This window comes from Nilaparvata lugens, chromosome 8 (assembly GCF_014356525.2).
Source record: "Nilaparvata lugens isolate BPH chromosome 8, ASM1435652v1, whole genome shotgun sequence".
In the NCBI taxonomy this organism is placed as follows: Eukaryota; Metazoa; Arthropoda; class Insecta; order Hemiptera; family Delphacidae; genus Nilaparvata; species Nilaparvata lugens.
The window spans coordinates 22011871-22026257 of record NC_052511.1 but is presented as its reverse complement, the minus strand read 5'-3'; the positions used below and the strand labels follow the sequence as shown (position 1 = coordinate 22026257).

General features: G+C 31.3%; 1 protein-coding gene across 4 annotated transcripts in view; it reads left to right on the top strand.

The window, feature by feature from the left end:
* The window catches only part of LOC111058708 (V-type proton ATPase 116 kDa subunit a1), a 75732-nt gene that overhangs the window by 41340 nt on the left and 20005 nt on the right, over positions 1 to 14387 (top strand). The window contains exons 1-6 of one of the 4 annotated variants that reach the window (XM_039434260.1): positions 2065 to 2262; positions 2585 to 2707; positions 5345 to 5521; positions 6916 to 7044; positions 11280 to 11362; positions 13967 to 14093. In XM_039434260.1, the coding sequence (XP_039290194.1) occupies positions 2591 to 2707; positions 5345 to 5521; positions 6916 to 7044; positions 11280 to 11362; positions 13967 to 14093 (633 nt within the window). In that variant the 5' untranslated portion in view covers positions 2065 to 2262; positions 2585 to 2590. Of the gene's footprint in view, positions 1 to 2064; positions 2263 to 2584; positions 2708 to 5344; positions 5522 to 6915; positions 7045 to 11261; positions 11363 to 13966; positions 14094 to 14387 lie in introns of those variants that run through there. The other 3 variants (XM_022346270.2, XM_022346283.2, XM_022346276.2) reach the window with 3 other exon arrangements.

The window sequence follows — 14387 nt, the reverse complement described above, 5'->3', positions numbered from 1 at the left end:
AAGATTATCTGCTAAATGGCAGGGGAATTATAGCGCAATTAATAACCCAATTCAGTGTTGCTATAAATTTGTCATTTCATTCATTGAACTGTTATTTCATATGCTAAAAATGTGTATAAAATTTGAACATTTTCTGCTCATTTGGTTTTGAAAATCCTGATAAAACACAGATAAACACTGGAAACGCCAATTTCTAGCACACCTTCTAAGCCCTTTCAATAGCCTACATAACTAATACACCTCAGCAAGTTACCTGAAATTTTGTACCAAACGTAAGAATTTTCTCTTGAAAGCTAAGAAAACGCTGGTAAGAGCAGAAAAATCGCCTATTCTGGGCGATATAGAAGTCAATAAGGTTTAGTTATTTTAAATTTCTAGACCCTATAACTGAACAACATTTTTCTGTCAATTCTTGAAAAAGCGCATACCGTATTGGTCGTCTTTGAAATTTTTTTCAATTACGGTCTCAGTCACTACACCTCCGAGTTTACGGAGGTAGTGTCTTAGTGCGCCACTAGAAGGTTGAACATTAACTATATTTCATTTTGATAACTTTAAAGGGAAAAAACACTCACATTCTTTTGGTGTGGCGACGACCGTTTCGAGTTTCTGTTTGGCTTGAGAATGTACAACACCAGCACTAAACGGTCGTCGTTACACCAAAAGAATGTGCTTTTTCAGTTTAAAGTTATCAAAATACAATACATTGTAATAATATTGGTAATAAATATGGATAATCAACAACGAATCAACTGAAACACGACTTTCTTACTTATCCGGGTGAGTAAATAGATTAATGGGTGAAAGAATGAGTGTCATTTTACTTCTACCTAATATATATTAATATAAAATATAATGTCAAAAACTGATATGTTCATACTTCATTCAGTTTTGAAGCTCTGCTATTTGAATTACAGCACGATCTTCAATAACTTCTCCTTTATCAATTACCCACAGTTGTGGGGTCAGAGGAAACACATACCGTAATCCAAAACACTACTGGCAGTTTAATGATTCTAAACTTTGAAGAAAGTATAGGTATATACAGTAGTTCAATTGAAATATTATTCATGATTGTAAATGTCATAATTTCAATAAAAAAAATTACGGTGTTAAACTATACAGTTAATTTTGTAGACCTACCAGGGTACACTATTTTATAAATTGTAACTCATTCTCTATTAAATGTATGCCAGCCATGAATCATATATACGGTATATGTATATATATAATATTTATCCTACACGATTTAAAATCAACACTTTTTTACTTGGAAGTTTTGAAATAATAATGAATTTAGTCTTAAACTCCAGAATAGAGTTGAGCGCAACCGTAAATACATTGTACTTAAATTCGTTTAGAAAGAAACTAATTTAGTTTATCAACAATGTTTTTATAATTTATTTTTGTTCAATAACATGATAATTCTTATTTATAAACCATGCCTCTGCTAAACTTGATACTTTTGTAAAAAGAAGTAAGTTTGAATTTGAATAAGCTATCTTGAAACAAGTAACCTAGAAATTGCTTAACAAACAACTAAAAATATTAATATAATTCATTGATTACTACCCTTGAAATTTATGATGTAGGATAAAATTTGAATTGGAAAAATAAAATAACAAGTCTTTATTCGAAAAGAGTGATTATCAGTAGAATTATCAACGTTTATTCACGAAAAATTCCACTCGACATAGGGATTTCAATGTAAACACGGGTTGAAGTGTACGCTTTTGAACAGCTGATCACCTGAGTGTTCTAGCCTTGTAGTTCCGTAAGCAACGTTGAAAGGTTACAAAAATCTTGAATCAAACAGGTGACATCTGTGACTTGACTTCTTGATTTCGTTGATGTAGTATAATATGCTACATTTTTCTCTCAGAACAATAATTTGAAAATATAATATCATTTTAAAATAAATTGAAATAGCTTTTCGAGATTTTTCTATTCATAGGACAATTTATAAAATATTATTGACAAAGTCTTAGACCAGCTCGTTCTATAACTGGTCTAATGACAAAGTAGCAACCACATGTTCCGCTTTGCGCTATATTCTAACCTGAAAATACAACAATAATATAACCTCACAATATTACATGTTTTGTTTTAGTAGAAATAAAATAATTACTTTTTATTATTATTGTTTTTTAATTTTGATATAAACAATTTTCTTTGATTTCAAGTTAATTATAACAAGTGATTTGAACTGTTGTCCATGCTGTGATTACGCAGAAGAAAAAGAACGTTAATTGTGAATTGCAGGTATTACTGCAAATTATAAGTAACCAATTACTGCTAAATTATAATAACGTATTATTTTCTAACTTCAAATTGCAAACACAGTGTGATTGAATTATAAAACATAACTAATAGTTTGGTCGTCTATGATCAATAAAGAATTTTTTCTGTTTTGGAGCAATGTTTCTTTGACTGTTCTTTTCTAAAGGATGATGTTGATCATGATTTCAATTTTTTTTTAAATATTAAGTTAAACCTTAATATTTGTAAACCTTATTATAAACCTTAATATTTGCTCTATAATTTTTATTTATCAATATTTTATGTATATATTTTTTGATTTTAGGACAAAATGGGGGCTCTCTTCAGAAGTGAAGAGATGGCTCTTTGCCAGCTCTTCATTCAGCCTGAGGCAGCTTATTCAGTAGTAGCAAGCTTGGGAGAAGCTGGGGTTGTCCAATTCAGAGATGTAAGTTTTTTATCTGATAAATTAACAGATCGCAATTTCCAAATAGTAGCCTACCAATAATTAAAAATGTTTGAAAAATTAATTTACATCCTCCTGTGCTTGGTTTATGCTTAGAGGGTAGGACACATACTCTGGCTGCTCTTAGTGAAATTCACTACCACAACACCAGGCACCGTTAACGGTTGGATGTCCCCAGGAGACGCATCCACCGATCACAGGCCAGTTGAAGGATTTCGGCTCTAAAATTGTTTAAGTGTAACATACTAGAAAAACTTTTAATGTTGAAGTTATCGAAATAAAAAAGTTCACTCAAGAATTTTTTCCTATTACTTTTTGAGATATGAGCGTCTAAAGTTTCAACTTTTGGGACATAATTTCCAATTTAGTAATAAATAAATGTGGCCACCGCCACACTCTCGCTTGCCAAGCGGCTCGCTGTAAACGTTTCTCTGTGCAGAGTGAAGGCGAACAATGGCATAGTAGCTATCTGACCTCTCACGGTCGTCGTCATTTGTACGCAGTCAGTAAGAGTGTGGCGCCGGCATGAAAGCAACACGTTTTAATGCTGGCGCTTCAGTCTCACCAAGTTTGTACGAATGCGCCAAACGTGAGAGCGTGGATGGCTAATTCGCCATCGCACGCTTTCTGCGGTATTAAGTGTAAACGGACGATGCGAGAGACTTGGGGAGAGTGGAGGCTTGTTCACACCAAAGCTGTGTAATTATGCAGAGTCAGTGGATTGATTTTCAAAAAAGATCTGTCGCCTGCTCAGATAATCCATCTGCCGGCAGACGTTCCAAGAAAACTCTGCTTGCAGACTGATGTTTTCGAATCAAGCTGAGAGCGATTTCCTCCACAGACATCCGAGCAGACGTTTTTATAAAGATCTTTCATTAAATAATAAAATCTCGTAAAAACAAAGAAGGATTCTTATTTCAGATTTTAGTTCAGCGCCTGAAAATAAATAATTTGGCTCTCGGAAAATGAAAATTGAGGAATCAGCATATATTTTAATGAAAAAATAATTCTCTATCAGTCCACTGATGCTTTTGGTGTGAAGTGAAACTTAAGACATCTAGGCCTATTCAAGATTCTTTATTGCCAGAACAACTTTACGAAGCATGTCCAGATAATAACAATAATATAATACTACTTGTGAAATTGAAGAGAAATTATGATACAAAATAAGCATATCATAATAGAAGTAATATAATATATGAAAATATTCAAACTATGTAAAACATGTTAACTAAAATAGCATTTTGTCTTAGTCCTAGTTAGAAACAAACTACAATTCATATTACATATTAATAAGTTATTTAGTGTTACCAAAAATTGAATGGTACATTTTGCTTCATGAGCATTTATTATATTGAAGACTGTTGATACTCATCTACCCAATAGTACGCCCTATCTGTCAATTTATTTTCACATTTTTTTCAATTCATAGATTGACAGCTCTCTAATTTATAAAGAAAGATTTTTATAAATTTTGGCTTGTTGTAAATTATGGCTATCTCTTGTCTTGGAGAGTCTTATTTGAGGCAGTGGCAGATCATTTCCACGTCGGGTAGAGTAAGAATGATTGACTCCCAGTTGCTGAAAATATTCTATATTCATTTTATATGTAGCAAAGTATGAAGAATAAAGAGAGAGGGAAATGTTAAAATTTTCAGACTTGGGAAACTTTCTTTACAAGACTCTGTTTTTCAAGTTATTCAATACTCTCACTGCTTTTTTTGCCAAATAAAAACTTTTGTTGCATGACTAGAGTTACCCCATAGACGAATTCCATAGAAGATGAGGGATTGAAAAAGTCCATAATAAACCAGTAACAATGATTCATCTTCCAAAGATAACTTGAGTCTCCTAAGAAGAAAAACAACTCTGGAGAGTCTCCTGCACAAAATTAAAATATGAGGCTCACAACCCAATCTTCTCTCTAATGTAAATCCCTACAGTTTGTCATTATTCTTGGCATTAGTATCCTCAGGGGGACCCCTAAGGGAGAAGCATATATATTCAGTCTTACTCTCATTAATGACTAGATGATTTGATTCAAACCACAATTTTTGGGAGGTAAGAGCTCCCAACTCCTTAGATTTAACTTTTTCATAATTTTGTACAGAGGATATTAATTTCGTGTCATCGGCATATAAAACAAACAACGTGTGTATATTACAATACAGATCATTAACAAAAATTAAAGACAGAAAAGGGTCCATGGGCTATGTCTTCGTAGCTCTGCAGAACCACAGAGCTTTGGTGAGAACAAGCCTTGAAGCGCCGGCATCATATTTCTCTCCCTGTCAGCTACTTTTTCCATGCTTCACTCCATTTTCTGTGATTCCAATGAATTATTCATTCATGTCCTCCACTTATCAATCAAATCCTTTTTTTACAGGCTAAATAATAATTAGTTAAAAACAGGTACCTTCTTTTTCTCGTATTCCATGCATTACACTAAACTATTCTATGTTCTCAAGTGGTTATCCCCTTATTTTTTAATACAAAATTCATTTTCTTCAGTGTTCCATTTTTTCACCTTATCTAGTTCCTATTTCTATTTTTCTAGTGTTCAGATGGTTAAATCCTTATTTTTCTATGTATTTGAACTCTTTATTCCCATTTTCTCAGTTGAATGCGGGGGTGAACGCATTCCAGCGCAAGTTTGTGAGTGAGGTGCGGAGATGCGACGAAATGGAGCGTAAACTGCGTTACATTGAAGCCGAGGTTCTGAAAGACAAGGTCAACATACCTGAGTCGAACGAGTACCCTTTTGCGCCTAATCCTCGAGAAATTATCGATTTAGAGGTAAATACTTTTCAATTTATCAAATGTCCTATAGTGTGTCAAGTCATTCTAATGTATCTCAGTTTCAAATTGAGTATCAAGTAATACATTGTAAAGATGGATAGGTTGCAACATTATGAGTAATTTATTTCATTATTATAGGGTTTCTCAAGAAAGATCTCTTGATGTAGATATTGTTACTTTTTTTCTTGAAATTCAGTTTTTGTAAACTTGAAAAGATTATATTATAGGACTAGTTCTAAATCTTACAAGATCTAGAGTTTTGTTCTGCTTTTTGTATAAAATATTCAGTTTTTGTTAGTGTTTCTTTAATATTACTTCATTATTGTTCTACTATTAAATTACCTTCAGCACATGCTTTATTGACATTCTGACTAACATGTGCTATATATTGGCATAATATGTATGCTACATTGACAGTGAAAGAAACTGAAATTAAATGCTACAGAACTTGAAAAGAATTGTTCAGTTACAACTGAGATAGTGCTATGAGCATTAAATATTTTGATTTATCAACTGATGATAAATCCTATTCATGAATAAAGAACTAGGTACTCCAAAGAAGTCAAGAACACCATTCATATCTACCACTATTCAACATATATTTTTCTTTTTCATTATTCTAGGTGCTATAATCTCTTACATTTCAAATGTCTTTATTTTGTAATATTCACCTCAGCTTGTCAGTTTATTTACATAATTGGTAATGATCTTTTCAATCATGATTCTTTATTTAATATTAGAAATTTTTCAGAGTTTAAAAAACTTGATATTTTTGTAAAATATAAATATTATGAAATATAACAGTAAATGAGAATTCAATTCAATAATTCTTGACTGTTATTAATTAGAAGGCTGATATATGTTTATAGCTGATACTTTGTGAAAATGTTTCATTCATATTGCTCCTCATAGCATTTTTCAATACTTTTTTAATATTCAAATTATTAAATTCCTTCAATATAAATTCAATGATGTAAAGGTGCACATTATTTACAAACTGCAATAGAGCATCGATTATCCGGAAATCTGCTGGATAAACCTAATTGAATTACAAACATGGTGTGTATTACAACTAGAATGTGAATGAGAGATAAGTGTTTACAATGCATATTGCATGCAATGTGTACTAATGAATACTGTAGGCCAAAATGCGAACTTCTAATTACGTCCACACTTAAGACCTAGGGTAGAATTGGATAAATTAACCGGATCATCAGTTATTGGAACAATGTCATGCAACAATAGTCCAGATAATCGATGCTCTACTCTAATACGGAAATATATCCGATGATGTCTATTTTGAAGTTCTTGTAATAATCGTTTTTTAAATCATCACTTTTTGTTGCATTCTACAATCGGACCTCTATTAAATTTCACAATGTACTTTTCAGGCTCATCTTGAACGAACTGAAAGTGAAATTCTTGAATCTAGTCACAATGCTGTCAACTTGAAATTCAATTTCTTGGAGTTGACCGAATTGAAACATCTACTTCAGAAAACGCATTCTTTTTTTCAAGAGGTAGGTGAATTTCAGCAAAGCACTTTATCTTATCTCTATTCTAAGATTGCCTAATATTCTGTCGACTTCTTTAAGAAAAGAGTTTCAAACTGTAACAAATTTGTTAAGTAGATGTCCAACCTATTTACTTGTATAATAGAGCGGGAATAGAGGTGGAATAGCTTGAGAATGTTCTATTCATTTGTCAATTATTGGGTTTCTCTTGTCTTTGGTTACTTTAAAGAGTTGAATTTTGAACATCTCCATTAGCAGCTTGGTTTAATATTATTCCTTGTTCAGGTTTCCTTGAAAGAAACTTGTTGAATATAATAATTGACAGTTCAAAATGAAGTACTCATTATTTTCTGATAAGATTACAGTAACATCTTTCATAATTTTACAATTCTATAATTTCTTGAACTTTTCAAACTATATTCTACAAAAAAACTGTGTTTTGAGCTACAATAATGTAGAGAATCACTTAATAAATTTAATACTTTCCTAATAAATTTTAATACAATATTGGTCTGTAACAAAATTATTCTAGTACATTCAATTTCTTTTGTATTTTGAAAGCTTAGTGGATCAAGTTTTTTTTATTTCAGCGAATTGTGGTTAAAAAATAAACATTGAGCATGCAAATTGGTTTTTTTTTTCATTTAAAATGACGTTTATGGTTGTACAGCATGTTCTGGCAACTCTCGATTGGAGAAAATCTTGAATGAAGTCCATTACTTTGGCAATTAAGTAAGATTTCTGAAGATTCAAACAAAAAAGATTGATTGTCAGCTCCAAAAACAATTACATCATCATAACTCAACAACAAAAAGGTTGTTAACTACATTATTTGTTTATTTTATCAAACAATCTTGCAATTTTTATTCTTGTATCGTAAATCCATTACGGTATTTATACTCAGCAACCTCTTCATCCTTTTTCAATTTTTCTATAAGTGACTGCACATAAACCATGTACACAACTTCACTCTACTTGTTCATTAATTTGTAATTTTTCCTCAGATTCATTTGCCAAAACATCCTTATTCTAGTCATTTTCATTGTTTGTAAACAACGTACAACTCACCAATCAACAATACGGATCTCACATTGAAACTAGAAACAGTTGGTGGTATAATGTTTTGCTTTTCTGTCATAATCAATTGTCTATTGCTTTGTTTTGAGCTTGATCTGGACCATGTCTATGTAAGTAGAACTTAAGTAAGTATTGAACATTCAAGGAGAACTAAGCACAAACACACACCAAGTTTTAAGCACTCACTGTAATATTATTTAGGTTATTAGGCACATTTTTCAAAAACAAAATTTTAATTTGATATTTAGGTAGCCAACTATTACAATACAATGTTAAAACATAATTTGCAGTGGTTTTTAATGAAAAATGTGTTCACACTCATAAAACAATTTACTATAGTTATATCTTCATAGTTTACGGAAACACTTGCAGTATTTTAGTATTAGAAAGTGTTAATAGCTCATGAAACTATTCACAGTAATAAATTACATCATTAATACAAATTTTCATAGTCTTGAAACCAACAATTAAGACACAGTTAAAAAAGGGAATAGGACTTCAAAACTTTTTATTTTATTCGGCCCAAACTTGGTTTTAGATATTGAACCTAATAATGTTGCTCTTACTTCGAACTAATTCCAAATTCACGATTACTGAATTTTTAGATGCATTGAGTATCCAAATTTATCGGCTGCATTATGAGAAATAATCAACTGAAAAGTGGAAAATTGTATTATTGGATCAGCCTATCGTTGGTATAAATTGCTCTCAATTGCACTAGGAATGTTTATGTCTAGTATGCATCGTTCATTTTGTTGTTATCAATGCAAGAACCAGTCTGAAATCTTCCACCCATTTTCTATATTCGATTTGAAACTTATCAATGATTCTTGCATTGATAGCTTTTTTGTATTCTGTATTGTCTTGTGTTTACATCTATGTTGTTTTAATTCACCAATTTTCAAAAACACATATCCTTGAATATATATTTATTTTTTAAAGGTACAGTAATTCTATTATAATTAATGATGAAAAAGTGAATAATATTTTCGATTTATTTAAAACATCCAATTCCAAGTAACCTAATGAGAATAGGAATTCTCCAATATTTCATTTTGTTCAAATTTATTATTTGTTTATGAACTATTGCTATTTTTGACAAGTTGTTATCTATGTTTTACACTTTTTCTATGAATTTATCAAAATCCTACTAATATTTTTGATATTTTAATGTTTTATTCATGATGGTTATAATAATTGTTTCCATTATTGAAGGACAACATAGGTGTAAACAAAAATGTTCTGCCTAGCTTTAAGCTTTTGAAACCCACTTACATTTACATTCTATACATTCAGAAATCATGCACACACCACAATATTCTTCTACATTAATTTAGATGAAACATAACTCTAGTAAATAATCATTAAAAATTTCAATCACGATTCGTTTTAACTATAAAAATGTAATAAAACTATCGTAAAACAAAACTATCACATAACTTTAAAAAATCTCTATTCTTTGCAAACTGTATTGATTTTGGTCATACTTTCAACTAATTTATAATATTATAAATGCTCTTCATTCTTTATACTGTTAATCAATCAGCGAAAGACATTTTGTGAGATAGAGAAAATGATAAAGGTATCAATAAATATGAACATATAATGTACAAAATCAAAATTCTAACATACTCTGTACAGTCACAATTTTGGGGATCTCAAAATATTTGTATTAATATGCAGATTTGTCTTGTTTTGTTGATGGAACTTTTATTCTGGATTGTCATGGTTTTGCTTGATATTGCATGCTAAGCATAAATTTTGCTCCATGTGTTTATTATTGGTCATAACTCTAAGTTGTTTCAATACTGTTATGATAGAATACGTTTCTTTAAAATTGTGTGGCATGAATCCCTTTGAAGCATAAAGGTGTGCTTTCTGATCAATCACTAAATTGTTTCGAGCTTCTCCAATGCTTACTAATTGATATTTATTTTTTGAAAATAAACGTTTCGACTTCATTTTAAACTGAATTTTCAATGTAAAAAGCAGCTTTCTCCCAATGATATGATACAAGAATTGCAATCAATTCTCAATAATGAGAATTACATTATCGCATGCAAAAAGTAAGATAACTTCATGAGTTTTGATTCTTTTGCTAATAAAGTATAATATTCCTTTGTAATGCTTTCAGATCTTGATTTTTTTCTAATAATCTTCCTCCATCAAAAGCTTCCTTCTTGATCTATGTTGCCACGCACTTGAATATTCTCTTAGTATCTGATGTAGGTTATACTCTCTTACAAATTGCGTTCTTTATTTATCTGTACGCTTTTGCATTATTTTTCTTCATCTTTTCCTCAACCTTCTTTCCCCAACCCTTCTGTCTCTTCACATAAATATTCATATAGCCTACTAATCATCATAAATAATAATCAAATTCTCTATTTCAATCTTTAATATTGTCACCAACTACCCATCTTCTAACTCATATAGGTAAATCCTGCATATTGGTATGAATTTTTGTTACCTCTTTTACAACTATTAGTAGTATCCATTAACATTATTTAAGCTTGATTTGCATACAACAGTGGCAGTGAACAGTGATAATATAATTCCCACAATTTCTAATTGGACTACTTGCATCAATCATGGCCGAACAAGTATGAATAATCCCATTGCAACTTGATGGCATTCATATTTTTACTATTCACTGTCACTGTTCTGTGCGAATCCAGCTTTATTCTTTCAATATATTTTACAGTCAATGTACGTATCACAAAAATTATGTACAACAGAACATGTGATGGTTTGAAAAAAACCTATTCCTCATTACTCTAAACATGGGGAAATGTGCTAATTCCTTATTTTCTCCATTGTTTGAAACATTCATTCAATCAATTGAGGTAATGATTTAAATCATAGAGAAAATGGGCTATTCCTCAGCATTCATCCATGTTTTTAATAATGCAGGGAGTAAGTTTGTTCACTCCATGTTTTTTCAAAATACAACAGCAAAAAATTCCATCATTCTCCCAAGTCTATTGTGTTGTGGCTGTACTTTGTTTTGTCCTGTTCTGTTTTCTCTAAACATGAACTTTGTTTTAATTTGATGAATTTGTTTTGCAATGGTAGTGTAGTTGAATCAGCAGCTCGGTGTGTGTGCGTGTTTTTCCCTATCTCGTTTGTTTTTTACTTTTCTCCAGACTGTTTGTTTCCAACAGCAAGAGGGCGCCGCGACGGGCAGCGATTCGCAGGCTCTCATCAGCGACGACGGTCAGACGCCGGCAAGTCGCGGACGGCTTGGGTAAGACACAACACACACACAAAACATAACCTCAAATTTGGGTTTCAACACTTGCGTGGGCTTTTTGTCATGTATTTACGCGTGTACTGCTCATACATACATCTATTCATATAATTTCTCATAATAAAACATCGCAATTCCACCATAAAGTTTGTAGTTTCCTTTCAACATAGCCTCAACATTTGAAACACAACCTCAAAATGGTGTTTCGAATCTTGTGGACTTTCTCTTGCATTATTAACACGATTTCTATTAGTAACTTGTACAAACATCCATCCACTCCATTAATTGCACATTGATGGATGATTTCAGTTTCATATTAAGTCTGTATTGTTTGTTGAACTTAACCTCAAATCACACTTGCAAACATAACCTTTAAACTGGATTTCTACACTTCATGGGTTTTCTTCATCCATTAACTCGATTACTATTCATATGAACATGTATTAACATTATATCTCTTAGAACACATCTTAGTTTCAAGTTTAAGTTTGTAGCTTTCATTGTACATAACCTCAAAATTAGTATTTGACACATTTGTATGGGCGATCCTATGAGCTATTTGAGGCTGGTTCCCCCATTAAAGCCTGGCGCGCACACCGGTGCAAGTCGTATGACGACGGAACAATTTTTTTACTTTAGTTAAGGCTGTGCAAAGGCTAAAAATAAACTTTCTACTGGTGATATTTTTCAAAGTTTTTCGATTTGTTTATCATCAAGCTTAAAAATGAAAAAGTTTTTACATGAAAACATTTTTTTCCGATCATTAGTTTTTGAGACATGAGCGCCTAAAGTTTAAATTTTTATGACAGAACATTTCAAATTCGGTAAGAGATAAATCCATGAGATTTAGAGGATAGATTCTTCATGGTATTGTTGATCTAGTAAAACAAAAATTTTCTGAAAATATCAACTTTTGAAAAAATATTCGATTTACCAAAAATAACTCAACTAAAAGTTATTTTTAGTAAATTGAATAACTATCTTAAAAATTGATATTTTCAGAAAATTTTCGTTCTACTAGATCAACTATACCATGAAGAATCTATCCTCTAAATCTCATGGATTTATCTCTTACCGAATTTTAAATGTTCTGTCCCAAAAATTCAAACTTTAGGCGCTCATATCTCAAAAAGTAATGATCGGGAAAAAAATGTTTTCATGTGAAAACTTTCTCAATTTGATAGCTTGATGATATACAAACAAATCGAAAAACTTTGAAAAATATCACCAGTAGAAAGTTTATTTTTAGCCTTTGCACAGCCTTAAATGGTTGAAATCGTCGCCATCATGCAATTCCCACCGGTGTGCACAAGCCTTTGCTTGTAGACAACTGCTACACCTTGCTCTGGAGTCAGAATTACTAGGTGCTCAAATCACATGTCACTTTCGAAATAATATTGCTGATTGAACAAAATATTCAGCCATTTTCTTGTGCTGTTGTCTGCATCAACATAATCACTACTCATACAAACATCTATTTACTTCATTTCCATTACTTACTCTACTTACTCCATATTATATTACTGGTTATTTCCTATATTATAACGTATATGAATGTGAATAATTGGTCCATTGTTAAACTTTTCATTATTGACTTGGATTGGATAATGAATGATCAGAGATCTTGAATTATTCCTCATATATACAAATTATAAATTCAGTTCCTATCTATTTTTGTTATTTTTTATTGAATTTTGATAAGGAGGCCAATCTCGAGATGAAACTTAACACCTAAATCTTGACAGGAACTGTTCATTATTGAAAATTAAATTCATTACACTAATATTTTTCCATTGTTCTGTTTTTTGTCTCTGTCCGCGTGTGCTGATTGTAAGTTTTTTGCTATTTTCACTAATCAATTCTATCTTTTATCATTTCTACTCACTGTGTGGTGTTTCTTTCGTTGCTTCCAGGGTGGTAAGTTAGAAACTATTTCTAAAACTTCATATTTTTCAATCTATTAGCGATTGTTCTTGAAGCATGATCTTTCATTTGTAGCTGCCAGAGTAGAACTCTCATAATTTCTTATTTCCTATCATAGAAAAAGTCTTACTGTTTGATGCTGTAATTTTAATAGTTCTGATTTTGTGCTTTCTATTGTGCTAATTGATGAAAAATATTATCAAACTATCACATATCTCAATAATAGAATCCAACAGAATCTCATTTCTCATATTTCTACAATAATAAGAATATGAATACAGTCAACTTGTTCAGCATGTATACATTTCCAATTGTTATCAATATTTACCATTGAAAATCGCTTATAACTGGTACGGTACCGGTACTATGAATACTATTATCAGAATTATTCATTACCAATAGACATTATCATAAGCTGAAGCATGAAAATAGCATAATAAATTTATTTATTTTAAATATTCTCAACCTCAATAAAGTTCTATTCCATATTATGTTGTATAATTCGATTTTAGGTTTAGTCTTTTTAATAGAATTGTAGCAACTCATGATACATTTTAAGCATCGCTCTAGAATATGCTGAATCTTAATAACATACTACTGAAAATAATTTAGTTAATTTTGGAGGCTTTTTGTACACCAATAATCCTGTTAATTAGTTTTGAATGAATTTTGTAAAAGGTTTGTAGCAGGAGTAGTTCCAAGGGAGCGAGTACCCGCTTTTGAACGCATGCTGTGGCGTATCTCAAGAGGCAACGTCTTCCTTCGTCAAGCTGAACTTGAAGTGCCACTTGAAGATCCTAACACTGTAAGTGAAATTCAATTATTCCAAAATCCAAACACATTGGTGAATGAATTGTTTGGAAATATTTGAAGCCTCGTCATGTAAGTTAGTAAAGTAAGGTAGATTCGTAATCCGTGTAAACCTGTTAGTGAATCTTAATAAAGAATACTTTTTACGTATGGTTCTGAACTCAAATTTTGAATCTTCTGTTTGTGTTTGAGAAACAATACATCTGGCTAAATCAATCCCTATATTATTAGTAGTTCTGTGAACAGTAGACCTCGCGCTCAGTAAGTTACATTAACCTGTTGTTATGTT